Below are 26846 nucleotides of genomic sequence, written 5' to 3' on the forward strand. Positions count from 1 at the left end.
TTTTCTAGCTCCACCCATTTCCTGCAAATTTCAAGATGTCATTATTTTTTTCTGCTGTGTAGTACTCCATTGTGTAAATGTACCACATTTTCTTTATCCATTCTTCGGTCGAGGGGCATTTAGGTTCTTTCCAGGTTCTGGCTATGACAAACAAAGCTGCTGTGAACATAGTTAAGCACATGTCCTTGTGGTATGGTTGAGCATCCTTTGGATATATACCCAAAAGTGTTATTGCTTGGTCTTCAGGAAGGTTGTTTCCTAATTTTCTGAGAAAGCGTCACACTGACATCCAAAGGGGCTGTACCAGCTTGCATTCCAGCAATGCAGGAGTGTTCCCTTTACCCCACAACCTCTCCAGCATAAGTTGTCATCAGTATTTTTGATCTTGGCCATTCTTAGAGGTGTAAGATGGAATCTCAGAGTTGTTTTGATTTGCATTTCTCTGATGACTAAGGATGTTGAGCATTTCCTTAAGTGTCTTTCAGCTATTGAAAACTCTTGTCAAGGTTCTGAACTCCACATCTCAGATCCACTTCCACTGAAAACCAGAATGTTTTTCATGCAACATGCACTCAGGAGCTGGTCTGGACATCTTGCAAGCCAGAAGCATACAACCTAAAGATCCTCCAGTGTGGTAGTTTGAATGTAATTGGCCCTCATAATCCTATAGTTCCATAACCTCATAGGGAGTGGCAGCATTAGGAAATGTGGCTTTGTTGGAGGAAGTGTGTCATGGTGGGGGTGGGCTTTGAGGTTTCATATACTCAGGATACCGCCTAGTCAGTCAGTTGATTTCCTGTTGTCTGCAAGATATGGCATTCTTGGCTCCAGCACTTCTGCCTGCATGCCGTCATGCTCCCCGCCATGACAATAACTGACTGAACCTCTAAAACTGTAAGCGAGCCCCCTCAATTAAGTGTTTTCTTTGTAAGAGTTGCCATGGTCTTGTGTAGTGGGTATTTGCTCCACCCATGGCTGTGGGCTCTCTGGTCCCAATAGAGGTGGTGCTTCTCGGGACCTCTTAAAAGGAAAGAGGGAGGAGGTTGCCCTCTCTTGTTTGGGTGGCGAAGACCAGGTCAGGTGGCTTGAAGCAGTCTCTTCAAAGCAATGAAAACCCAAACAGACATCCCACTAGAGTGGAAGGCTGTTGAGGGTGGGCTGATGACCAGTCAGGTTTGCGGTAGAGATGGATCCCCAGCTCCAAGTACCACTTGAGGGCCCAGCAGCACCCTTCTGAGTGTTCGTTCAAGGGTAGTAGCAAGCTGATCCTTCTGTTTTAGGTACCTGGGGATTTATTTCCCTGTCCCCCTTGACCCTGTAAATCTCTATTTTCCATGGTTCTCTTGGTGTCCTGGCATTCCTGCATCCAGTTTCCCTCATATTCCCAGTGGCTTTGGTGTCTCAACCTAGTGAAGACACACGGGCTTCCCAGGTCCCTACCCATCAGTGCTCCCACGAGTACTAAGATATCCCTTGACAGACAGGAGAGCTAGGCATGAGCCTTGGGCTCACAGCTCATTGGGAGTGGAGCAATGGCAATCTAGCCCTGGCACGTGTGTGCAGGATGACTGGGTGTCTGTCCTTTCTTTCTGCAAAGGGGAAGGGGCTCAGATTTGGTGTTCTAGTTAGTCTCAGCAGCTGCCTGGTGGGTCTCTGTGAGCATCTGTCACAGGCACAGAGGGAGGCCTGGTCAGGGCCACTCACAGTTTGTCTTTGATGCCATGGTAGAGATCAGAGTGGGGGTGGGAGGTGGCCTCTGAGACAATTGTGTCTTTGAGGATCCCAGCTGAAGAAGGTCAGGGCCTTCCAGTTCATGCAGGTCAGGGCAGCTCCTCTGGCTGCGGGTAGTACCACCTTGAGGTCTGAGGAAGGAATATGCCCACTATGCTGATAGACAGCCTGTGGCCACAGCAGTCACAACAGCTGTGCTTCACCCTCACCAGCCAGGCCTCATCACTCCTTAGTGGTGATTTGTGTGGTTACAGCCACCATTTGCTGTACCCTGGGACATTACAGGCACCAGCTCTCTCTGCCCTCACTCAGCTAGGGGCAGGGAATTCTGTGCCCACTGCAGAGTAAACACCTGTCTCTGGCCCTTTTTGCTGGGAGCCTGCGTGGCATGTTTGCATAGAGCTAAGTGTCAGGCTGCACTTTGCCTCCCACCCTACCTCAGCTTCGATAATCCCGGTAGGTCATCCTGGCTGTGGCAGGAGTCTTGACCCGAAGTCTTAACCCTTGGGTTGACGGGGCTGGCTTTATCTGCACAGGGTATAGACTGGAGCCATGGTACCCATCACATGACTTGAGGATTGATAGTGATCCACATGGCTTCAGAGAAGTGGTTTCAAAGCCCTCTTTGTGGGTATCTGGTACAAGCTAATGCAAGAGCGGGGTGCTCTGGGTGTTGATGGAAGCAGCCTACGTAGAGTGCGTAGGGTGGTCTCAAGAGCATTGCAAAGCCCCTTACCATGTTTTTTTTTAACTTGCTAGGGCATCATTGCAGAAACCTAGCATCTAGTTTAGGGATCCCGGGCTTGTTGAGGGTTGCACATATGCTAACAAGGAAAAAAACATCAAGCATCCAGGGCTACGGATGGCACACCTTGGCCCAGTGTGAGACAGTGTGCAGAGCCAGTATTGAGAAGTTGGGATAATCAGAACAGAGTCCTCTTACCTTGAATTCTGGCTCTACTTTCAGTTGGCTAAATGGTGGACTCTTCTGCGCCTCAGTTTCCCCACCTTTTCCTGAGCATCCCTGTGAGGGTTACTCTGGGGAACCCATGTGGACAGCTACACAGCTGTATTGGCCCTGGAGGCACCTAGAGTCACCCCGTGTGACCTTCTTCAGTCTGCCTACCTGGGCCCCACTCCTGGGTGCTCTCCTGGGTCGGGGAGGACTAAGGTCTTAGGGGCTGTTGGATGTGTCTTCTTGAGCAACCTCACAGTTTGGCAATAGTTGGATGGGAGGAGTCCTCTGAGGAGCGTGGCTGAGGCCTCTGGGTTGGGGGAGGTGGAGTGGGGGAGGGAGGATGAATGGGTTCTATTTCTTACGGTAAATTGTGAACCATTCCAAACATAAAGAGCCCACACCCACACCCACTGCTCAGATTCTTCACAGAGTGACGCTACTTTTTGGTTTTACAGCATGAAATAAACACAAGATCTGGCTGGGCTCCCTGGTCCTCGTTCAAACTTCCTCTCCCCCCACTCCAGGAGGGGGCACCTGTGGAGTGGCTTTCCGTCTGTCCTTCATGGTGTCCACAAGTGCAGGGTAATGCATGCATTCACAAACACAGGAGGACTTTGCGCACCTGCTTTGTACTTTGACTCTCGGCTTCACGTGCCTTCCTTGATTGAGGAGACAGTCACTCGAAGTAGCGCAGCTGTTTGAAGCTGCTCCGAGAGGCGCTTGGCCCCAGGCCCTCCTCTAGCAGCCACCAAGTGCCTAATGTTCACAGGATTCTCCTCTGCCAGGCATACAGTATAGGGTCACTGCCACTTATGTGTCTGCAGAACCCACAAGCGTGACCAGTTGATCCAGGCTAGCCACAGGGTTGCTGGAAGGGGTCCCAGGTTACATTGAGCCCCCAGAGCACAATGCCAGGTTTCACTTTTTTGGGGGAGCCTTTTTCCCTTCTCCCAACTCCCCTAGAATGGGTGGAGAATTGCAGAACAGACCACCCAGAGGTGAGTGTTGAGACAGCTACCTGATTAATTCTCTTCCCTCTGTGGCTGAATGGTCTCAGCTGGGTGGTTTTTCTGCTTGCTATAGTTCTCAACCTTCCTATTGCTGTGGTCACTTAACACAGTTCCTTAGGTTATGGTGACCCCCTAACCATAAAATTATTTCTTTGCTACTTCATAACTGTAATTTTGCTACTGTAATGAATCTCCATGTAAATATCTGAAATGCAGGATAGCCAATATGTGACCCCAAATGTGTCATGACCCTCAGGTTGAGAACCTCTGGCTTCGGCCATCTCTTGTAAGAAGACAAGATGCAAAGGTGGCCAGGCCTCTCTGCTTCTCTACATGGCCACTACAGTAAAGTAGCTAGCCCTTTACATTGTGGCCCTAACCCCCAAAGCAGGAAAGTGAAGCAGCCGGAACCTCTTAAGTCACAGACCCAGATGCCTATCTATATCTCTCCCGGTGAGGTGAGTTAAGGGCCTACTCACAGCTGGTGTGGGTGGGGCACACATCAGAGTATGGCCACAGGGGCTGTGGTTGAGCACAGCCCTGAGAGCGGGTTACAGGTCTTGGTATCTTTGCTGATGTATGGGTGCGTGTCTGCTTCCTGGGGTACTGTCAAGGCTGCGTCCAGACATCTTCTGGTGAGTGCCCCCAGCGAATCAGAGCGCCCATGTGTGAATCCCGAGTTCCCATCAGTGCAGAATCCCACAGTGAGGGGCCACAGATGTCATTCCCTTCTGAAGGTGGTAAGTTCTGAAATCACTGGGGCAGCAAATGAGCTGAGCCTGCTGGCCTCAAACAAGGCCAAGGGCTTCTTCAGTTCTGGTGGCCCTGAGTCTGGCTGCCCCCCTGGCTGCCCCCCCCCCCCCGGGCTGAGAGGCCCTTGAAGACTCTGGTAGAGAGAACTTTCTGTCCACCTATCTCTTCCAGCCTCTAGAGACTGTTGCTCCCTGGACTGACAGTTCCTTCCTCCATCCAGAGAGCCAGTCCCATACTCTGACCCCTGCTTCCCTCCCATGAGGGCCTTCCTTTCTGGACAATCCAGAGTCAACTCCTCACCATACCTGCAAGTACCCTCTGCCGTGAGATGTTAGAATCATTTATAGCCCCTGGGAATCAAGCATGGGCATTTCTGATGTGGGGGCAGGATAGCTTTGCAGCCATGGAAGATAAATGGCTCGTCATGTTTGTCACCCCCTCTCTGTATTGGGGAGTTTCCGGCTTAGCTGTTCATATCTATGATGCCGTGTAGGCTCCATGCATACTCTTGGCTCTGGGGTTACAATGCTCCCCTGCAGTGCCGTCCTTCTGGTCATTGTTTTGTTTTGTTTGTTTTATTGGAGACAAGATCTTACCCAACAGTTCAGGCTGCACTTGTAACTTGTGATCCTCCTGCTTCAGCCTCTTGAGTGCTGGGATTATAAATATTGTTATTGTGCCTGGTTTCTTTGTCCTGTTTTATCCAGCAGGTGACAGAATGTGGCATCTCCAGCTGGGTGTGGGAAGGAGGCAAACGATGGGACTGTTAGCAAAGGAGGAGACCACTGGGCAGGCCTAGTGTCCAGACTGATGACCCTCGGGAGCCCATGCCTCCCCAGGCATCCAGGAATAAGAAAGGAGGTACAGAGCAGGGTGGAGGAAGAGCTGCCTGGCACAGTGGCTTAGGCACACAGTGGCTGCAGCCACTGATGGGGAACAAATTGCATCTCTTCTTCCTGCCTCCTACCCTCTCCCTGACCTCCTGCTGTCCAGTTCCATCCTCAGAGGACACCAAGGGCAGCCTGTGGTGGGGGCTCCACTCTCAGGGCAGGGAGTGAGCTGTCTCAGCCTACCACACCCAGGAGAAACAGGGACAAGAGGCAGCAGGTATCCTAAGGACAATTCTGCTGGAGAGAATGCCCATACCTTCTTTTTGGTTTTTGCGTTTTGTGTTTTAGATGCGGTGTTTCCCCTCATCCTAAGACTGTAGAGATACACTTCTAAAAACTGTGTGTAGCTGGGAAAGAGTGTGTATGGACATGAGAACAGAAATGCCAAACAACACAATCTATATAGGTATGAAACTTTACAATAAACATTCTTGTACATGACATGATACATATGATATAATATAGACATCATAAGATTCACCTGTTTGTTTTTGAGATGGGTCTTATGTAGCCCAGCCTGGCCTGGAAATTTGCTCTGCCTGCCTCTACTTCTCAAGTGCTGAGGTTATAGTCCCCCTCCCCCCACTCGGTTTCCCATTGTGGATACATATTTGAACTCAGTGGTCAGAGGGCAGCCTGGTGTCCTGGTGTTGGCCCCCACCTTCTTCCTTGTTCCCTGCTCTGTCTGCCAGGTTAGCTGGCCCATGAGCTTCTAGGGCCTCTTCTGCCTCAGACTCCCACCTGCATTTCCTGTAGGAGGGTTGGCATTCCAGATACTCAAGCTGGACGGACATGCAGGCTCTAGGGTGCAAATACAGGTTCTCATGCTCGCCCTGCAGTGTTTTCACCCACGGACATGTCCCCAGCTCCTGCTTTCCTAGGTCCAAGCGCAGAAATCCACAGGGCCAGGCGCATTCACATTGCTGTATAATTGGTCTCCAGGAGGCTTCATGAAGGCGTCACCTTCCACATCCTGCTTGATCACACTCCCTAGGGCTGTTTCCAGCATCAGACTTGAACTGTGGCAGAAGTGCCTGAATGTGTCTGTCCTGACCTGGGCTTCCTTGAAGAGAGTAGGCCAGGTTCTAAGACTGTGCACCCTAAGCAAACCGATGTGTGGTGGTTTTGTGGTAGAATCTAGAAGTTATACTGTACCTCTCCTGTATACGGGGCATGTCTAGCCCATCCCAGAGGAAAGCTTGTCTCCTCGTAGAGGGCACAAACTTGAACATTTGACAGAAGGAATGAAAAGCCTATACTATGGGAAAAACACGGGCTCTTCCAAAAGGAGACCTTTGGCCTATTCAGCAGCGATTCCTGTCTTGTTCAGGAACACATCATTCTCCTTTCTGAGGATCTGATGACTTTGAGAACCTTGCGTCAATGAGATCAGACAGCATCTGCCCTCCATGCCTGGTTTGTAACACTCAACATTGTACCCTCAAGGTCCATTTGTGATGTGGCAAATGGTGGGTATTCCTTCCTTTCAAGGCTGAATAACATTTCATTGGCCCTGCTGGTGGTACCTGTGGGTACCCACTCTCAAACCTGTGAGAGACAGTGACCTAACTCCCAGCTTCTGCCGTTCCCATAGCATCTTCTTAGTGTTCATTTGGGTTCCTTATCTTCATTATAGGAACCTCCGTGTAATCCACTGACTTCTGAGCTTTGGCTTCTCAGGCATTTTGAATTTCTTTGCCTTGTAAATCCTTTGTAGTCATTCTGTAACCTAAACACACACATACACACACACACACACACCTTGTTGCATTACGTGTACTATGTTATCTGAGACTTAATATTAGTAATTAAGAATAAAAGAACCCATGTTGCCCTGGCAAGAATTACCAAGCACAGAGGGAGTACCCAGCAAATTGCTGCTATTGAGACTGCTGTGCTATGTGAATTTGTTGTTATTTAATAAATACTGACATTTAAAAAATATGCAAATGTGTTTGTCTAAGGTTCTAACATAGTGTGCTCACAACGTCCCCGTGGAGCAGGATTCAGGACTGGCACGGTTCAGACCAGGAACAAACACGGTCTAAGGAAGGAGTGGCTGCAAGGATGGGGCCACCCACACCTCAGACCTTTCCTCTCCCATTTTCTTCTTCCAATGGACAAGGGCTGAGCTTGTTGACAACCCCTGGGAATTGCATGGAATGTGCAGAAGGAGCTGAGGAGATGGAAAAACTTTCAGATCTTCAACCAGGAGATCTTACCTGTGCTGGCATTGCCCCTTGTATTCCTTACTGTGTGGGTCATGGGCTGTGGGTCTGTGTCACCTCAGAAGAGGGACAGCTGTGGGTGTGGGGCTGCATCCCAGGCAGAAGGTAGTTGGAGCTCTTTCTCTTGGGGAGGTTAAGGCAGCCAGAGTGGTAGTGGCTCATGCACAGGAGCTGGGTCTGGGGCAGCTTCTCAGAGCAGCTCCCTGGTACAGCTACCTGGGGTGGTTCTCCCTGCTGTGCCCAACCCTGAGCCCTGTAGAGGTCAGGGTGACTGGGCATAGCTGTCTCAAAGAAGAAGAGGAAGTTCAGGTCAGAGGGAATGGGGTTGTGGTTCGGATGGAACTGGAAGCCAACACTTCTCTCCAGTCTATTAGCCACCAGCGTGTAAGGAAGCCACTAGGAAGCATTAGGTAGGGCTAGTCCACCACACCTCTGCTCAACTCATAACACCTTCCTGTACCTCCCAGAATCTTCTAGGATTAGCTTGAGTATGGGCTAGCCGCCCTTGCCTTTCATCCCAGGGGCTTCCTCAAGGACTTCCGTGCACTGACTAGAATTGCCAGGATGCTGCTCCCTGCTGCCAAGGCTCCACCCACAGCCTTCTCTCATTTACATGGTGGACCTCGAGGAAGCCCTCCTGGGTCCTCACTGCTTTCCTTCTCCCAGGCATCCTACTTCTTTGGTTGTATTTTCACTTGCTGGGTGTCAGAGACTCACTGGGAGTATGGAGGGGGAAATCATAGGCTTAGGCACACACATGCATATATATACAAGCACACACACACATTGCCTAGGTTCACACATGCACATGAGTGGACAGATATGCATCTCTCTGTTTCTCTTTCTCGTCTCTCTTTCACACACACACACACACACACACACACACACACACATATTACCTAGGTTCATACATGCATATGAGTGTACAGATATGCATCTCTCTGTTTCTCTTTCTTGTCTCTCTTTTACACACCACACACACACACACACACACACACACACACACAAGCATCCTGTATCCAGCTGGTGACAGGTTTCACAACTCTTTCTTCCCATTTCTTCCCAATGCCTTCCTTTGCCCATCCAAGCTCTGACTCTGGTTTGGTCCCCTGGTTTGGGTTGGAATCCATGTGCACTGTGGTGGCTGTGGCTGTGTGTCATTTTTGTTTTCACAGAATCTGGCTGATGAGCAGTCTGAGGTGTAGAAGAAGCTGTTCCCTGAGAGGCCACTGAACACAAACAAAAGTCTGGGTCACATGGAGTCTGATGGCATGATGTAGTGAGCTGAGTGCAGGTGAGCTGAGTGTGCAGGTGAGCTGAGTGCAGGTGATCTGTGTGCAGGTGAGCTGAGTGCAGGTGAGCTGAGTGCAGGTGAGCTGAGTGCAGGTGAGCTGAGTGCAGGTGATCTGTGTGCAGGTGAGCTGAGTGCAGGTGATCTGTGTGCAGGTGAGCTGAGTGCAGGTGAGCTGAGTGCAGGTGAGCTGAGTGCAGGTGAGCTGAGTGCAGGTGAGCTGAGTGCAGGTGATCTGTGTGCAGGTGAGCTGAGTGCAGGTGATCTGTGTGCAGGTGAGCTGAGTGCAGGTGAGCTGAGTGTGCAGGGAGCTGAGTGCAGGTGAGCTGAGTGCAGGTGAGCTGTGTGCAGGTGAGCTGAGTGCAGGTGAGCTGAGTGCAGGTGAGCTGAGTGCAGGTGAGCTGTGTGCAGGTGAGCTGAGTGCAGGTGAGCTGTGTGCAGGTGAGCTGTGTGCAGGTGAGCTGAGTGCAGGTGAGCTGAGTGTGCGGGTGAGCTGAGTGTGCGGGTGAGCTGAGTGCAGGTGAGCTGAGTGCAGGTGAGCTGAGTGCAGGTGAGCTGAGTGTGCAGGTGAGCAGTGGGCACCAGGGTCATTCTATTGTCTACTCTATAAAGAGTGGTAAAGAGGATTAGAAGGGAAAAGCGGAGGCTCTCTTCAGTCTTCTCATTCACCTGCTCACAGAACACAATGTGTGGGAACCAAAGGTGCCACAAACACTGTCACATCTCAGCTGTGTTGTCAAGAATAAAATACACAGGGGAGCCCAGATCCAAAATAAGTGGTTTCATTTGGGTGACCCTACATATAGCTAAATGTGAGGATTTTGTCTTTATGACTGGAGAGATGAATGAAGGGCGCATGCCAGCACTCTGATGGTTACTTCTGTGTCCACAGAGTGTTCCCACAAACATTATCCATGGATGTGTCTTGGAGAAGGTTTCTGGACAGGCTCTCTCCTGTTTGACTTCCTAGGCTTACTGAAACAGATATCCTCCCCTGAGTGGCCTCACCCAGCCGCCTGTGGGCTGAGCAAGGAAATGCTCCTCCTTGGCCAGGACATCAGTTCTTGTCAGGGCTACAAAGTATCTGACAAAAGCAACTTAAAGAAAGAAAGCAAGGTTAATTCTGGTTCCGTTTGAGGGTGTGGTCCATCCTGGGGGTGGATTGGTGGTGGCAGGCTCTGAGGCGGAAAGCTGCATCTCATCTGCAATCCGGAAGCAGAGGGCAATGTACGCTAGTGTTCAGTTCACTCCTCTTTGTTCAGTGCGGGACCTCAGCCCTTGGGACGCTGCTGCTCACATGGAGAGTGTGATTTTCCTCTGCTAGCAAACCTCTCCTTCTCCGGAAACACCCTCATAGCTACTCAGAGGTTTGTCTCCTGGTGACTCCAGATGCCAGACCAAGCAGGGGACTGGACTTGCCTGGGAGCCCACAGGTTCACATCTCAGGGTCTCCAGCTTGTGGGAAACAGATCTTTGCCTTTTAAAGCCAACTAGTCGTCCTTCTTCAGTGCTTTCTTTTTAATATTTTAAAAAGATTTTTCTATATATTATGATTTTCAATTTTTTGTACTATTCTGGTTTGTTTTTTTATTTTATCTTATTTTATTATTAGATGCCTGTTTATTTTCTAATGAGAAAGAGAGGGTGGGAATTTGGGAGGGCAAGGAAGTAAGGAGGATCTGGGAGGAGTTGAGGTATTATTTATAATCACAATATATTGTATAAAAGACATACCTATTTTCAATAAAAAGTTACATTGTGTATATGCGTGTCTGCACATGTGGCTGCCCCCCTCTGTATTTGTAGGTCATTAGGCAGCTGGTTGCAGTCAATTTTCATAATGTGGATCCCAGGGATGGAACTCAGGTGGCCAGGGGTCTTGGTCACCTCTGTTGCTGTGAAGAGACACCATGATCATGGCAAATCTCACAAAAGAAAGCACTTAATTGGGACTTGCTAACAGTTTCAGAGGCTTAGTGGGAGCATAGTGGCAGACATGGTGCTGGAGAAGTAGTTGAGAGCTACATCCTGATCCACAGGCAGGCAGGTATGTGTGTGTGTGTCTGTGTGTGTGTGTCTGTGTGTGTGTGTGTGTGTGTGTGTGTGTGTAGCAAGTACACCTAGCATGTGCTTTTAAAACCTCAAAGCCCACCTCCAGTGACATACTTCCTCCCACAAGGCCATACCCATATAATCCTATAGGGGCCATTTTATTCGAACCACCACACCAGGCTTGGTGCAAGCACCCTTGCCCATTGAGCCATCTTGTCAGCCCAAGATGGTGTGTTCTTCCAGCATTTACCCAGGGATGGATCCCTAGATTGACCTATACCTCAGGTACTGTGACCAGCGCTGCTGCAATGCACTTAGTGAGTTTGCACCAAGAACTAGGATTGCTGAGCCACAGGGTGGTTCCAAATCCAGCTAAGCTGACCATCAAGATGAACCATCACAAAAGTCCTTTGCCCATTTCAAAATCCAATTGTTTTTTGCTATTGAAATGTTGAAATTTCTTATGTTTCACATATTAAAATTTATAATTATGTATTTACCTTTGTAATTTTACTTACTTTTAAGAAAACTTATTTCTATTACTTTTAATTATGTGCATGCTTGTGTGTGTTTGTGTGTGTGAGTGAGAGAGAGAGAGAGAGAGAGAGAGAGAGAGAGAGAGAGAGAGAGAGAGAGAGAGAGAGTCCAGATACCAAAGGAGGGCAGAGGCATCAGATCTGTGGACCAGGAATTACAGATGGTTGAAAACTGCCTGATACGGGCGCTGGGAATTGAACCCCGGTCTTCTGGAAGAGCAGTAAGTGTTCTTAACCACTGAGCCTTTGCTCCAGACTCAGTTTTCGCTTTTTAAGCCTTCGCATGGCTTCTAAATGCTTCCTCCGCTGTGCATGCCGCCTCTTCCTTCCTTTGCTGTGCGCTGGCTTTTATTTTGACTCAGTCTCACTTGCTTTTTCTTCTGCTGCTTCCTCTGGTTTTGGGGTCTTCTCCAGGAACTGACTCTTTATGCTAAAACCCTAATTGTTTGTCAGCTGCTGTTGGTTCCATTTATTCAGAGCTCAGACTAGCACTACTACACAGGCAGCGCATTTACATCCCATGACATTAATGTAATAGTAACACCGTTCGGGTAATGGCAATACATTTCACAAAGAGTAAAATGTTACCTTTCCCTTCTGTATAATGACATTAAATAGCAAATAAACACCACGACAAGTTGGGATGCCTTGGAACGGAGGAAAGAAACACTTTCTGTATTGTTGGTGGCATTCTGTTTAAAGGACAGGGGTCTTGCTGTTTCATTTTGGAGGGGACTCTGCAAAGCCTGTACCAGCTGTGGCCATTCTTTCTTGGCTTTGCACCCCCACATGCAATCTCCAGAGAGTCTGGCATCCTCTGCCAATTGACAGGAGCTAGTCACTTCTGGGAGACTGGAGCTAAAGATCTTGCAGACTGCAAAGGGGAAACAAACAAGATGTCCTGTTCCACTTCAATATCAGGTAAACAATGCAGTGAGGGATAATTTTATAAGCGTATCCCATGCAATGCACGGGGCATACTTACACTAAAGCATTGCTTGTGGCTTGGCTGACATTCAGATCACACTGTTTCCTGTCATTCATCAACCTTCCTTCCTCGCCCTCCCTCCCTCTTCTTCCTCAATTCCTCCCTTTTCTTCTTGCCTACTGGCCTGCCTAGCTCTAATCATAGTGCCCCTTCCCCAGGCCTGGCCCAGAGCCCACCATCTCCAGCCACACCTGTGCCTGCCCTATGCCCTTCCCTCCTGGCCCCAGGTGACAGCCACCATTTCTGCCGTTCTTAGTTGCATTTATTTTTCTGTCATAAGAGCAATACTCGTTCATTACTGAGAAATCACAGGCTACAGATAGGCAATAAGAAGCAAGCAAGAAAACAGTCAGAATCTCACCCACACAGGGAGGAGTACTGTGCCTACCTCGGGGAGATTTTTCTAGAGCTGTGTGTGTGCATTCCTCTTTGCAGATATTTAAGATAGCATTAAACCAAGCACCCCAACCCAGACTCATTGCTCTGGGGGGGGGGGTCTGCTGAAGAAGGAGGAGATCCTCAGCCCCTGCTCCCCCAGGGAGGAACCAGGAGTTAAACCCTAGGAGTGGTGATGGCAAGCCTTGGTCAAAGCTACTTTTAACCCTGGGGCTGCTGTAACAGTGTTGCCATAGCTGGGATGGGGTGGGGGCGGGGTTTTCCTGTGACTTTGACTGCTTGATGTACCCTTCTTGCCATGTCCTTATATGACCTTTCCTCTGTGTGCTTCAGGATCCTAATCTTAGGAGGACTCTAGTCAAGTTGGATTAGGGCCCATCCTAATGACCTCATTTTAACTTAATCACCTCTTTCTAGGCCTGATCTCCAAATAAGGCCATGTTCTAATTGCAGGAGGTGAGGCCTTCAGTGTAGGAATGTGGAAGGTAATACTCAGGCCTGAACATCCTGGCCTGACACACTGGGCCTCACTTTCTTCATCCAGGAAATGGGCTGCAATCACCTTCTTCAAGGTGACCAACCAGCAGGTCTTCAGAAGCATTGCCCTTGTGCCTACCCCGAGTAAACCCCCTCTGGAGTGTCTCTTGCAAATAGGCAGGGGTGGGGTCTGGCCTCTTGGTACCCACCTACTCCTTTAGCCACCTATATACATACATATATATATGTATATATATATATATATTCCTTCAGGTCAACCCTAGAGCAGAGCTGCTGGGTGGAAGTGGACGTGCCAGCTGCCCTCTGAGCCCAGGATCCCCCTGCCTGTGGTAGACGGATAGATATACCCCACCCCAACTTAACTTCTCCCTCTGACAAGTGCCCATTTCCCTGTTTGGAGTTCCTGTCTCCAAAGGTTCAGGTGTAACAAGCAACAGGCTGGACCTCTTCCTTTGGTCTGTCCTCCTGCTAAGGGCCCCCTCTCCCTCTGCAGTCCTATAGAGGACATCTTGCTGTGTGGACAGACTCTTATTCTCAAGCTTCCTTGGCCTTATTGTTTTCTCCCAGGGAAGCCAGCCCCTCCTCCCATACATTCTTGGGAGGACCTCTGCCCTTATAGGGTCAGTGAGACCTCCCCCCCCCCCCTTAGGACTTCTTTAATGGCCTTCATCCCTCTCCCTCCCTGTCGGAGGCTGGATTGTACCTTAAGCCTGGACCTCTGGGTATCTGGAGCAGCCAAGAAATGGGCAGATGCAGGGAGCAGTCAAAAGCCTCGCCTTACCACCCCCCAACAGGCACGAATCTCGAATCTCAGCCTTTCTTGAGGACAGAGCAGAGTTCTGCCTCCTGGGGGAGGGGCATTTAGATACCAGGATGGTTCCAGGCAGAGTCTGCAGGCACAGACCTGCTCAGACCAGATGGATTGTCAGTGGAGGGGGCTGCTGGAGGGAAGGGCCTGAGAGAAGCATGTGGGGTGGGTGGGCGGTTATCAAACCCAGTTATGGAAGATACATCCCTGAGTGGCGTTCACAACAGTGATTATCTGGAATGGACTCTGCGGGGAGATGCCCCTCCCCTGCAGCAGTTCCCCACTGGCTAGTCTTGAACTCCTGGCCAGGAGGTGAGACTTGGGTCAGGGTTCACAAGCACTCCCATTTTTGACTACCCAGGAGTTGACTTCCTTGCATTTCACATCGGAGACTCTTTCTCTCCCTCCCTCTTCCTCCCTCCCTCCCTCCCTCCCTCCCTCCCTCCCTCCCTCCCTTTTTCTTCCTCCCTTCCTCTGTCTCTGACTTTTGCAGGACCCTGCACTTCCCTAGTTCCCTGGGTGAAGCACATACTGGCATTTTTTATTGTGTATTTCTGTTTATTCCATTTTATTCTGCGTGATTCTGTTTCAGTTCTTCAGGTTGTGTGACTTGAAGGGATAGCTGATTTCAGCACCCAAGGGTACACTGATTGCACTGCCCATGGCTGGGTCCTGATGTTCAGTCAGAAAACGGCTCTCAGTCAGTACTCTGTGTTCTGCTGTATGTTCTGTCTTTAAATTTTAATATGGAGAATATGTGCCATCTCTGTGGTTTTTAGTTAAAAATAAAGAAAGGGGCACATCGGGAAAATAGGAAACAATTCCAATTAGATTTTTCTGGAAGTCAGTCTATCAACATGCTATAAAGCACGTCTATCTGTGAAGTTGGTCCCCAGCGCTGACTTAGCTATTTCACGCCAGGAAGTATGCCGTGCCCTGGACAGAGGGGCAGATTTTGTGGCCTTTGGAGTGCCCACCCAGACTGATATCCTTGGCTCTCCTTTTGATCACGTGCTGTGGCACTGTTCAAATCTCAGTTATTGATATAGAAAGAAGGAGATCATGAGAGGCAGGGTGGGTAAAAGTTAATGGTGAGCTTCAAAGGCGGGATCTGCACTTGCTTTTAAGATCCAAATATAAAAGTGTCGACAGTACACAGACAGGGAGGGTACAGCGAGTCGGTTTTATTTTCTTTAGGATTTTCTTTGTTTTCTGTAATGAGCACGCATTATTTTAATAAGAAAAGGATATTCTTTTTTCCAGGAAAAATGAAAAAAGCAAGAGTGAAGGAAGAGAAAGGAAAGAAAGAAGGAAGGAAGGTGGAAGGAAGAAGGGTGTTGATACTCCTTTGGAGCTGAGGTGGGGGTTGAGGTGAGGGCGCGAGCCTTTGGGACGCACCGAACTCTCCCAGCGTTGGCCGGGACGCTTGGGAAAGCCCTGTTTTGCGATCATACCCAGACAGGGGTTGCTTGAGGAGACCCTCAAGTGGCCAGTGGGGATCCGGATTAGCCCAGTGGAGCCTCTGCGGGGCAACTATGTTCTTAGGGCGGGTTCTGCCCAGCTCCAGGCGGCGGCTCTGCCGCGTTCTCTGTGTTTATTCTTCCTGAGGTTTTGGGATGAGAAGTGCGCCCGGCTGGGGTGGTGGGGGGTGAGAATGTGGGGGGGGGAATGGGGGACGCAGAAATACCATCTGTGCTGATTTTTTCCTTAAAAGTTATTTTTCAATTGAAGTATTTTCAAAGCAAAAAGTATATATAATAAAAAGTAATTCGCCGATGTTAGGGTGTCAGTTCCAAGGGTTTTCAGTGAAGAGCGCGCGCTGGGGTGGGGGAGCAGGGACTGTCCGGGGAACCAGGGGCAAGCTGGCTGGGCAAGGGCCTGTCTTCCATCTTGCCTGTCTCGTCCTACTCACCCACGCGCGCGCCTTGCATCAAGACGTTTGTGCCAAACGTCCCAATGCCCCCTGAGGCTCAGACTGCTCAGGGTTCACAGCCCTTTCACCCGGACCTCAACTCTAACCTAAGAACTCCTCCCTCTTTTCATCTCACTTTTTTTTTTTTTTTTTTTTTTTTTTTTTGCTAAGATGTCACCAGCAAAGTGAGATGCTGGGCGCGCTGATCTCTCGTGTCTGTGGAGCCTCCTTCTACTCAATCCGGGAGCTGCGAGCTGCCGGGGAAAGATTGAGGGCGAGCCTTGCGCGAAATCTCTTGGCCACGACTCCACAGGGATGGACGCCAGACGCTGCGATCTCCCTCTCCACCCTCCGCCGCCCCCGCCCTTTCCCCATCCTCCTTATCTTCTTCTCTGCTTCCCATTTCCAAGCAGGATGAGGGGTGGGCGGCAGTAAGGTTTGGCGAAGAAAGCGGGAGGAGAGGTGTCCCGGGGCGCGGGCATCCCCCAAACATCCCCCATCCCTATGGGAGCTGTGCCTGAGTAATTGAGCCGCTGTGCCCCGGTGCCTTTCTAGGAACACCTCCCAACAACCTGGAGGGGTAGTCGGAGACAATTCCACAGGTGCGACCCAAAGACCTGGGCCAGGGGAGCAAGGGCAATCCAGGGGGCGGAAACTTAGTCTTTGGCGGTTCAGAGTCCCTTTCGCCTTGCATAGCACACTTCTCCCAGCATTGCCCTGAGCTGGAAGTTAGACGGCTCTGTAGCTGTCCTAGTATCTGCCTCTGAGTGTGTGTATGTTTGCGCGCCGGCGCGGACACGCGCAGAGGCAAAAGAGGACCCTCTTGCTTCACGGCTCTCCTCGTGGGCCTCTGCATCCCAGGTCTTCTTCTGGCCCCAAGTTCTCTGACCAGGTGTGGCACATGTACCTGCGTCTGCGGTCCTAGGGCAAATCCCTTCCCATAGCATCCCACTCTTGTACCCCCCACTGCAATGCTTGGGCTCTTTCGCGCTGCTCTTTCCCCACAGAGTCACAATGGGGACCCAAGGGAAAACTTGGTGCTTTATTCTTCTTGCTTTTCAGAGACACGAGAAAACAAAACGGACCAAGGCAATCAGAACAACTTCCTTCAAGTTTTTATTATTGTAGTTTAAAAGTTTATGCACAAGGAATGTTTCCAATACAACACTCACTGACAGTTCTTCACACCCCGCCCCCCAATCGCGGCTCTCTGCCTAGGGCTCCCAGGCTCTCCCCATCCCTCTTTATTCGAACTAATTAACCCCCTACCCCTTCTCCAAGGAGTTCTAGCCTTCCTCTGGGGCCGATACCTCAAGCCACTTCCTTTGGTCCCTCTTCCACCCCATTTTTGGCGGTTCCGTTATGGAACCCAGAGCATTCTCCCCCTCTTACTTTAGGCGCTGTTTTAGAGCCCTCCTGCAATTCAGAGCCGACCCGTGGACAAGTCCAGTTAGAGACGGTTCGTCATCAGCAGCCGGGCTCCAGTGCACCCAAAGCTAGGCGGGGAAAATACCCTGCCCACCCTTTCCCTATCCTGAGTCCCTCCCCCAACTCAGGGACAAGACATAAACACAAAAGCAGCAGGACTCCCTGCGCGCGCGACAGGTGGGTGCCAGGCAACTAGCAAGAGCCTGTGGTGCTGCTGGAACCCAGCTGCGCTCAGGGCGCGCGGGCGTGGCTAACAAGTCAGAGCTGTGAGATGCTACGGACATTCCTGCATTGCTGAAGGAGCACTGGGAGCAGGTGTGAGAAAGTCCAGCAGGTAAACTCCATCAGGGACAAAGTTGCCAGCCACAGCAATGCTCCCTAGAGCAAGCCAAGCAGGTACAAATGGGAGTCACTATAGCAGAGTCTTTAGGTGGCTGAGAGCCAGACTCAGCCAGCCTGAGTTCTGTGGCTGTGCACATCTGGGGCATGGGCACCCAGATACTCTTGACTTCATTGTAGCACTGGCATGTGGACTTGGAAGGCCTAGCCCTCCAATGTCAGTCACTTGTCCCTGGGCTATTTAGAATCGACGTGGCCTAGTACCATGCAACTGCTCATCATAGTGCTCCAGCCAAGTGCGAAGCTCAGACACCTGGTACCCGTCCGGGCCACGGCCTCCCTGGTACATGATGGTGCCACTCTGGATGACGTAGAGGCGCTCAAAATAGGCACCGTATGCGGAACTGCTGGAGTTGGCCATGGTGTCCAGGACCAGAGCACAGCCGGGTGCACCTTGCTGCAGTACCCTTGCCGCACTGACACGGTCCTCCAGGCTGCGGTGCTGTGGGATGGTGTAGGGCGAATCTGTGGTGACCCAGCCGTCGGATGGGTGGGCTTCCTCGATGTAGATGATGAGAAAGTCAACGTCACGTTGGTACTTGGTGACCAGGCGCTGAAAGGCGCTCATTCGCGCCATGAACGGTGGTCAGGTACAGCTGCCAAAATTGAGGACCAGTGGGCGACTCCCTTGTGCATAGTCAAGGATGTGCTGGCTCTGGAAGCTATCAGGCCGGATGACCTCCGAGTTAGGCGCAGGGCCACCCTCGTGGGCCTGCTTGAAGAAATCCAACTTCTGGCCATGCCACACGGCCTTGAGAGAGGCCAGGGTGCACAGACGGTTGTCGTCTGATACGCAGATGGGTGGGTCGTCGGGGGGCACCTCCTCGCCTTCACTGTTGAGCTCTACTTCGGGCTCAGGGTGGTCAGGATGACGACGACGCAGGAAATGCTTGCGGATGCACAAGAAATCTAAAAGCCAGAGCATGAAGGCTGTGCCTAGGAAGCGCGGGAACAGCACGAGGCACGAGGCGGTTTGGGCGCAGAGCCTCAGAGAGTGAAGCAGCAGGGAGCGGAGCATGGTAGCCGCGGGCCCGGAAGCCCCCGGGGGTCCTTCACCTTCTCCCACCACCAACCGCGAGGCGGCCTGGCGAGGCATCTGGTCTTCGATGGCGCAGGGAGCTCAATTTATAGCCAAAGCTTGAATTGGCGGGAGACTCCACCTCCGGCCGGGGCCCGCCCCCTTGCAACTTGAGCCCGGAGGGATCACCCAGAGGCGCGGCCAATGCCTCAGAAATCCTGGGTCGAGGGCCGGCGCAGGCTGGCTGAGGGTGGAGCGGTGCGTCCCAAGGCTGGCAGGGGCGGGCCTGAGCCCCGCAGCCAGCTCTCAGGGGTGGGGGACCCCGGAGCCGCTGCGGCTAGGGGCCAGGAGCCCGATTCCAGGGCCGGGCAGTCGGGGGTGGCAGTGGTCTAGCCGGCGCAAGCGCCTCGGACAGCCCAGGTCCCAGCGGGCTGGCCCTAGTCCGCGCCCCTCTCTCCGCGCACCTGAGCTGAGTTCCCTGGCGGCCGCAGCGCCGCGCCGGAGCTCCGGTTCGCTTCCCGCGCGCCGCCGCCGCCAACGCCGCCCACGCTGCTGCCGCTCGTGCGGGGTCGCTGCCCAGGTACCGCAGGAGTCCAGGTCGGCGGCCGCCGCTTGGCCGGACCCCGGCTGCAGCCCCGCCGGGGACGCGGGCCCGCGAGGAGGCAACTTTGGGTTCCCGCCGCCTTCCCCGCTCGCCCGCGGGCGCCGCTCGACTGCCGCAGCCCGTCCGCCCGCCTCCCGCGCGCGCTCACACTCGCGCCTCGCACACGGCCGCCCCCCGCACCGCCCCGCCACGCACACCGCGCTCTGCGCCCCCCGCCGCTGCCCGAGCTTGCTGCGCGCCGCTCCAGTCCGCGTCGCGACCGCCCCGTCCCATCTCGTTCCCGCCGGGCGCCACGGTTCCCGGGTCAGCGTCCCCTCTGCTCCAGCCCAGAGGTGCAGAGGGCAGGGCCCGAGGGTGGGCTGGTGCCTGGCTTGGGAGACCCGGAGAGTCGAGGCAAGAGACGCCGAGCCTCGCCCCCGGCCGGCTCCCAGACGCCCTGGGCGCAGGGCGCTGCGGGCGCTGGGCGCGGGGCAGCGGGCGCGGGGCGGCGCCGGCCCCGGGCGGCTCTCCCACTAGGGGTAGCTGTTGCCTGAACGCGGGAGCGCTCCCCTCTCGCCGCTTGCCTCGCCCGGCACAGCCCCGGCCGCCGGGCGCACCCGTCCCGTTCGTCCCCGGACGTTGCTCTCTGCCCCGGGAACGTCGAGACTGGAGCGCCCGAACTGAGCCACCTTCGCGAACCCGGAGCGCGGCAGCCCGACTCACCGCGGAGGCGCCCGGACGCGTAAAGTGCGTACTTCCAACCGGGAACGTGTGCTGAGGCTTTTTAGGGGTGCGGGGTAACTCCCCAACAACGTGGGGTTCTGGCCGGCCCCGCCGCGGCGGTGGAGACCTTCTAATCTGTCTCTGTGCGCGGCGCACCGCTGGCGACTTGGGTTCAGGGGCCGCGCGGGGCGGGGAGGTACCTTGACCTGGGGTCCCCAAGACCTGAACAAGTCCCGCTTCGTTACATCTCACAGTGACCCCCTCCAGGGCAAGGTTTCAACCCCAAAGGTAGCGCCCGGGAGCCGCACTGCCTAGAACACCCCAGCAATCGCAGGGGCTTTTCTGGGGTGACGGAACCCCAGCCGGATACCGCAGCTCCAGCCACTCGCGTCCCGTGCGCTGCCCTCCCAGAAGAGACCAGCTGCCTAACTTTCCGGGCTGGAGACCGCTCTGGCGTCCGGGGCGGGTGGGCGCTCGCCGATCGCTCTCCACTAGCCAAGGAACTTGTCCAGAGAAGTCGACCGCGGGCAAGTGGCCCAGAGGGCGCGCAGGTAGGCACCCGCCCTCGCCACCGGGTTTCCGAGGTCTCTGCCCGGGAACCCTTCGTAGGACCTGTGGCTGCTGCAGTTGGAGCTCCGAGTGTACCTTACTCGAAGAACAGAGTATGTTCACAGGGAATGTGTCTCCCCTCCCTCTGGCTGAGGGACTTTCTCTGCTCGGTGGGATGGGGTATACACCCCAGCACTTCCCACCTGAGGGAAACCTGCCGACTCCCATTGTTCCTAGCCCTCCTGGTAGGGTCTTTCAGATGGACTAGGGAAATCTCACTGAACATACCTGATTGGGGGGTCCCCACTCATATGGTTTTTATCCCAAAGCAGGGCTTCTCTGAGCTCACAGACCACCACCCCTCTTCTCTTTTGGACTGGGGTGGTAGAGTGAGAAGAGACTCTTGCTGGGGAGTCTGAGAGGCAGATTGGGGGCTTCTGAGACCTTGTCTTGGGTACAGCAATATATACTTCTCCTCAGCCCGAGATTCTCTCATCTCTGGGAGGCACCAGTCTAGGGTTCATGTCCTGCTCCTTCCCTCAAGGATCTGGGGCAGGGATATGAGGCAGGTCCTCCCTTTCCATATTCAGTTTCTGAAAAGGCCACTTGGGATAGGTTCATATGTGTCAGGGAGCATATGCCACGTGGCAGTCATAGTCTGGGACAGATAGAAGTCCAGCACTGCTGGTCCCGCTCTATGGACCAGTCACATCTGATCATCACTCCCTCCTGATGTGGGACACCTGGGAAAGCAGCTGGCGGTCTTCCTGGGCATCTGCTGGTGAGTGTGGGAAACAGGCTACACCCCACACTTCAGGATTCCAGAGCACTGGATGAAGTACCCAGGCCCTTTTGACTCCTCTGGTCTCCTGTACAGGTGAGGACAGAACCAAGGTGTGGGTGATTCTGGCCTTTGGGGCACATACCTGGCTTGACAACTCCTACTCCAGTGCCCACTACCCCTTCTTCCTGTCCCCCCTTAACTCCCCCATCCTCTTTTCCCACTGCCCTCCAGGCCAGCACCTCCAACTAGCTATAGATCTCTGGCTTTCTACTAGTTGCTTAACTGCCCTGTCTTGTCCCAACAGCCTAGATTGTGAATACTGGGCTAAGGCAATTCAATGGGAATACTGAAGTCCATGCGATGCTTGGACCTTAGTGGGAACAGGCAGACTTGGGAGGGGACTCTGGGGACTTTCTCCTGTTTCAAGAGCCCAGGAGGGGCATATCCTGGGGGAGGAGGGACTCCTGCCTGCCCCCTTCCAGCTCCAGTAGAGGGCAGACGGGGAAGAGAAAAGGAGGGATATATTGGACTGGGTCCATTTGGTGCCCTGGAACAACTCGGGGTGGGGGTGGGTCCTTGGCATGACTGGGGAGGATGGGACTTTGGCCACCCTTCTACTCCCAAGATCTGGGTCATAGTGGTCTGCCTGTGAGGGGGTGCTAGGTGGGCCTGGCACTAACCCCTTGGTCTCCCAGCCTCTGGGTGGGGTTGGTGGGTGGGTGTGGCAAGTATAGTCTCTGCCTTCCTTTCCCAAGGCTGTCAGAAGACTCCATGGAAGTTGGTGGGCAGTGCCAGTGGGTTTTCACATCTCCCAGCAGGGGGTACCTCCTAGGACTCAGAAAAAGGCTTCAGCCCCACCCTTAAAGAAGAGTGCTGGAGAACAAGTCTCATGTCCTGGGGCTGGCCTCATTTCATCATGACTTGGTTGCATGGACGCAGGCCTCTTTGGCCATCACTCTTGTTACTTTTAAGCTGCTTCCCCCTGCACTGACCTCTGGACGCCCCAGGAGCTTTCCTTTCTCTGAACTTCCACCATGGTGTTCCTGTTGCTTTTCTCTTTGCTTTTGGACCCCCTCCCCCCATAATCTTTTTTTCCTTCCAAAGCCCTAGACTGACCTGTCCCATCCTTCCCCATGTAGGGAGCCCAGCCTTCCTGCCTGGACCATCCTCACAGAAGCACATGCCCTCTGCCTGTTCTGTTCTTCCTTGGTGGCCAGCAGCTGTCCAACAGATGAAATTGGTGTCTGCCTGGCAGCCCTGCCCCTCCTGGTCCAGCTGGAATCCCCTGGAGTGACTGCTGGGAGGTGCCCAATAAAACTTTGTGCAATGAGTAACGTGTGCAGTGTGGCCTTACTGAAAGGTCTGGCTTTGGGGGGAATTTCAAGATGTGTCGTTCTGCCCTTCTGCAAATGGTAGCAGTAAGCAAGGTAGGGCATGTTGGTGGCAGCAGGGCTGAGTGAGGTCATCCAGGACCTGCTCCCTTTGGGTGTGGCCTCTAATGAATAAGCCCTTCCCCTGGCCACTTCACCTGCTTTCCCTTTCTGGGCTGGCACCTTTCTAAGCAACACACCCTCCGAGGGAGGTGCTTAGCCCTTTTACTAGTTCGAAAGTGGTCTCTTCTCTACACATTTCTCCACCTCTGACTCATACCAGTCATTGAAGGCACAGAAATAACCCGAGGAGATTGGGCAGCTGGAGGTTCAGCGCTGACCTTGGAGATTCAGGATCTGAACATCTGGCCAATGCCTTCCTTGTGCTGTTGTTCCACAAATGCAAAAGGTTCTAGGCACCTTGGAAGATCTTGTCCTGCTCTTGTCTACTTCTCTGGAGATCCTGTGAAATCTCACCCGGACTCACATTCTGGCCACTTGCCTCCAGTATTGTCTTGCCTGCCCTTTCCTGTCATAGTTAGTTCTTAAGGCCCTGTCCCCACCCTCCAGCTCTAACTCAGTCCTGGCACAAGCAAGCATCCACTTCTCTGGTACTCAGCTAGCCCTGCGGGACAGGACAATGGATAATGCCCCTTACCAACAACTGTGTGGGTACCTGGCTCCTACCTGGCATTGGAATGCAGGGCTACTCTTACAAGACAGATTCCCGCCTGCCTAGGAGCCACCTTCTCATGTTTCTATCACTAAGCCTCTGGAAAGAGGTGGGGTCACCAGCCAGCAGACATGAGTCCCAGATTCCTTTACTTCTGGCAGGTCTAACATTTTAATGCATCGAATCACCATGATATGAAACAAATACGGAGTGTGCGCGCGTGTGTGTGCATGCACGCGTGGAACAAATGTGGAGTGTGGCATGTGTGTGTGCGTGCATGCATGTGTGTCCATATCTATTCTTGTTCAGATGGAGTTCAGCTTCTTTCCAAGAAGGCGTCACAAGAGAGATGAGAGTGTAAAAGCAGGAGTAAAGACACCTCCCGTTTAGGGACAAAGTCCAGCCACAGTGAACACTGACGACAGAATTGTGGGACTAGTCCCTTAACATCCTGGGTGGTAAAATCTGCCTGGTTATGACCACCAGAGGATCAGTGGATGAAACAAGTTGTCTAACTGTGCCCATGCATGCCTGCAGGCCATGCTGCTCAGGGCCCAGGCACTGAGGCTCAGTGTGAATTCTGAGTTCTCAGACTCCTTGAAGTGCAGCCATCCAGCATGAGTTTATGGACCATGAGACCATGAGAGGAGAAGGCCTCTTCATTCTCCACTGCCCATGGCCTTGAAAGACAGTCCCAGGGAGATGGGGGAATGGTTATCCTCATGGGGGTGGCCAAACCAGACTCTAGTTCTTGTTTGATTCTTTGATTCTCTCTATCTAATCTCTCCTCTCTCTCCTCTCATCTATACTCATCTCTATCGACTTCTCGCTCTCTCTCTCTCTCATATCTCTCTCTCTCTCCAGTTGTACATGGAGTGGCAGATGTGTGCTGATCTTCAGGGTCTCCCAACATGGTGGGACCCTTGGTAGAAGTGTCATGTACTCATGGAGAGCAAGGATGCCTAGTGAATTTCCTATGTTGGGTGGTATCATGGAAAGTTGCCATAGGTGGAGAAGTAGCCTGGACTTCTTTGTGGCTCTATTGTGAAGCCTGAAGGACTTCCTGTCTTGGTGCTCCTCCTTGGAAAGGGGCCACATACTCTGGCCCTTTGTTCCTGGATGTGTGCTGGAGCTGATGACTGTGGACAAATTGAAATAGAAATGGCTGGGGGCATGAAGCCCATACTATCTGTGCTTTGGTGGAGAAGCCAGCCAAACTCCGTATAGCACAGCTCTTGTGACAGATCCATCCAGGGCTCCCAGGTTCAAAGCCACTGTAGTGGGCAGGTGTAGAGCTTGAAGTTCAGTTGCTTGGTGAATGGCATTTCCAGGATTCTTGGCCTGGGCCAGGGTGGCAAATACCAACTGTCAGGAGCCATCTCATAAGAGCTAGGCCTTTTATTCAAGGTGACACTTGTTAGAGGCCATTCCATAAGGCCAGGCCTTTTCATCTGAAGGGACACTGGCTTTGTGAATCTCCTAGACCTGCACTCAGATCCCGTGGCTGCTGCCAAAAGCCATGTCCTGAAACTTCAGTGAGATGCAATCTGTTTATTTTTGAAGGGGGGTATTGTCCCTTTTCGTGTGTTTATGGGAGTTTGGGATATGGTGGCTGGGTCATGGCCTGCAGGACTTGTATCTGCACATATCCTCAGCTCAAAGAACTCGTGATTGGTGCCCTATTGGAGCATAGAGTTCTACAGAAGCAGAGAGGGAGTGTAGGTGCTAGGAGTTTGTGCAGAATCAGGGTCAAACTTAGACTTGATCTTGCAGCTTCTGATGGTAGCCAGTCCCATCTTCGTCACCTACAAAGCAGAAGCCAGGACCCAGCATGAGAGGGCTCAGAATTTTCTTTTGGGAAGAATGCTTTACGGGAACTCTGGTTCCCAGGTCCTCTGCATAGCCTACTTCATGGTGCTCCTAGAATGGAGAGACTCTACAAGGTGGCAGGGGCAGCTTCAGGGACAGGAAGAGTGCATCTCCTCCTCCCCAGAGTCCCTTGGCACAGAAACAATGCACATGTCCCTTGGGAGGAATGGTGGCTTCCTGCTTGGCTCTTCTCTGTGCCCATAGTCCCTGCTGGGATCCATGACCTCCTAGGCATACTAGAACCTTCTTGACTCAAGATCCTCAAAAGATGCTGCTGCTCAGGGAAAGAGAGAGATGAGAGGTTGGAGGACAGACTTAGTTCCTGCCTCTGATGTTTGTCTTTCCCTTTCTTGAAGCTTCTTCAGGCTCCCCGAGTTGAGTAGGGGTTGTGAGGTGCAGGAGTTGTGAGAATGGGTTATGGTATGATTCTAGTGACCTCACCCTGTAGATTTGAGCTGTCCCCTGGGTAATTCCCCAGGCAGAGGAGTTGGAGTGGAGGCGGGCTCTTCTTGCTTCTTCTTCCTGCCTGGGGGCTATTCCTGGGGCTGGTGGCTTCTTCATGTTGGACAAGAGTCTGTTTCAGTGAAGTGCTTCAGTGTGCTAGAAATACAGTCCTTCAGGATGGTAGAAACTTATTCCTGGTTGTTTCAGGAGACATGGCATGGACAATGAGGAGCAAGGGTACTCTAGTGCTTGAAGTGCCTACTGTGTGCCAGGTGCTCAGCTGGGCGTGTTTTCATGTGTTGATGCAACATTAGGGAATCTCTGTGCCTTTCTCACACTCGCAGGATGCTGCGTTTTCCAGGGAAGCACGTGCCCCAATCCTGTTAAGAAATGGTACTGCCCATCCACAAGTTGCCCATCTGTCTGCCAGCCTTCCCATCCCATCTGTCCATCATCTATCTACCCACCCACCCATCTATCTCTCCATCTATCCTTCATCATTTATCCATCCACCCACCTAGCCATCCATCTGTCCATATATTATTCACCCACCCACACATTTTATCTGTCCATCCATTATCTATCTACTCATCCATTCATCGACTCCATCAATCTGTCCATCTACTCATCCGACAGTCCATCTGTTATCCATCTACTCACCCATCCATGTATCTAATTCAGCCATTAATATGTCTCTTTGTCCATCTACTCTTCTATCCACCCATTTGGTACCCACACTGCTTCAACTGACCTGAAGGACCACCCACCCAGCCCGTCTCACGATGGGTTCCTTGGAGAACCTGTGAGGTTCTCAGAGAATGGACTAAGAGATGAGGGAGGGGAGAACGGGGAGACAGAGATGGCTTCATGGTTATCCTCATAAAGTCCAGTAAAGCATGACTATGGTTTGTCCTCTGTGGTCGGTGGCACAGGATACTGCTGCTGTGGAGGATGC

At 52.5% G+C, this 26846-nt stretch overlaps 1 protein-coding gene and 1 long non-coding RNA gene across 2 annotated transcripts; one reads left to right on the forward strand and one right to left on the reverse strand.

The window, feature by feature from the left end:
* Window positions 1–17359: 17359 nt before the first annotated feature.
* Dio3 (iodothyronine deiodinase 3) lies at window positions 17360–18974 on the reverse strand. Its single transcript, XM_038338020.1, has one exon. The coding sequence runs from the start codon at window positions 18972–18974 to the stop codon at window positions 18060–18062; it is 915 nt and encodes a 304-aa protein (XP_038193948.1). The 3' UTR covers window positions 17360–18059.
* Window positions 18975–20110: 1136 nt separating this feature from the next.
* On the forward strand, window positions 20111–22866 carry LOC119819208. Its single transcript, XR_005286243.1, has 2 exons — window positions 20111–20226; window positions 20457–22866. It is a non-coding gene; the product is annotated as an uncharacterized LOC119819208 (long non-coding RNA).
* The last annotated feature ends 3980 nt before the right edge of the window (window positions 22867–26846 follow it).

Source organism: Arvicola amphibius, chromosome 7 (genome assembly GCF_903992535.2).
Source record: "Arvicola amphibius chromosome 7, mArvAmp1.2, whole genome shotgun sequence".
NCBI classification, from domain to species: Eukaryota; Metazoa; Chordata; class Mammalia; order Rodentia; family Cricetidae; genus Arvicola; species Arvicola amphibius.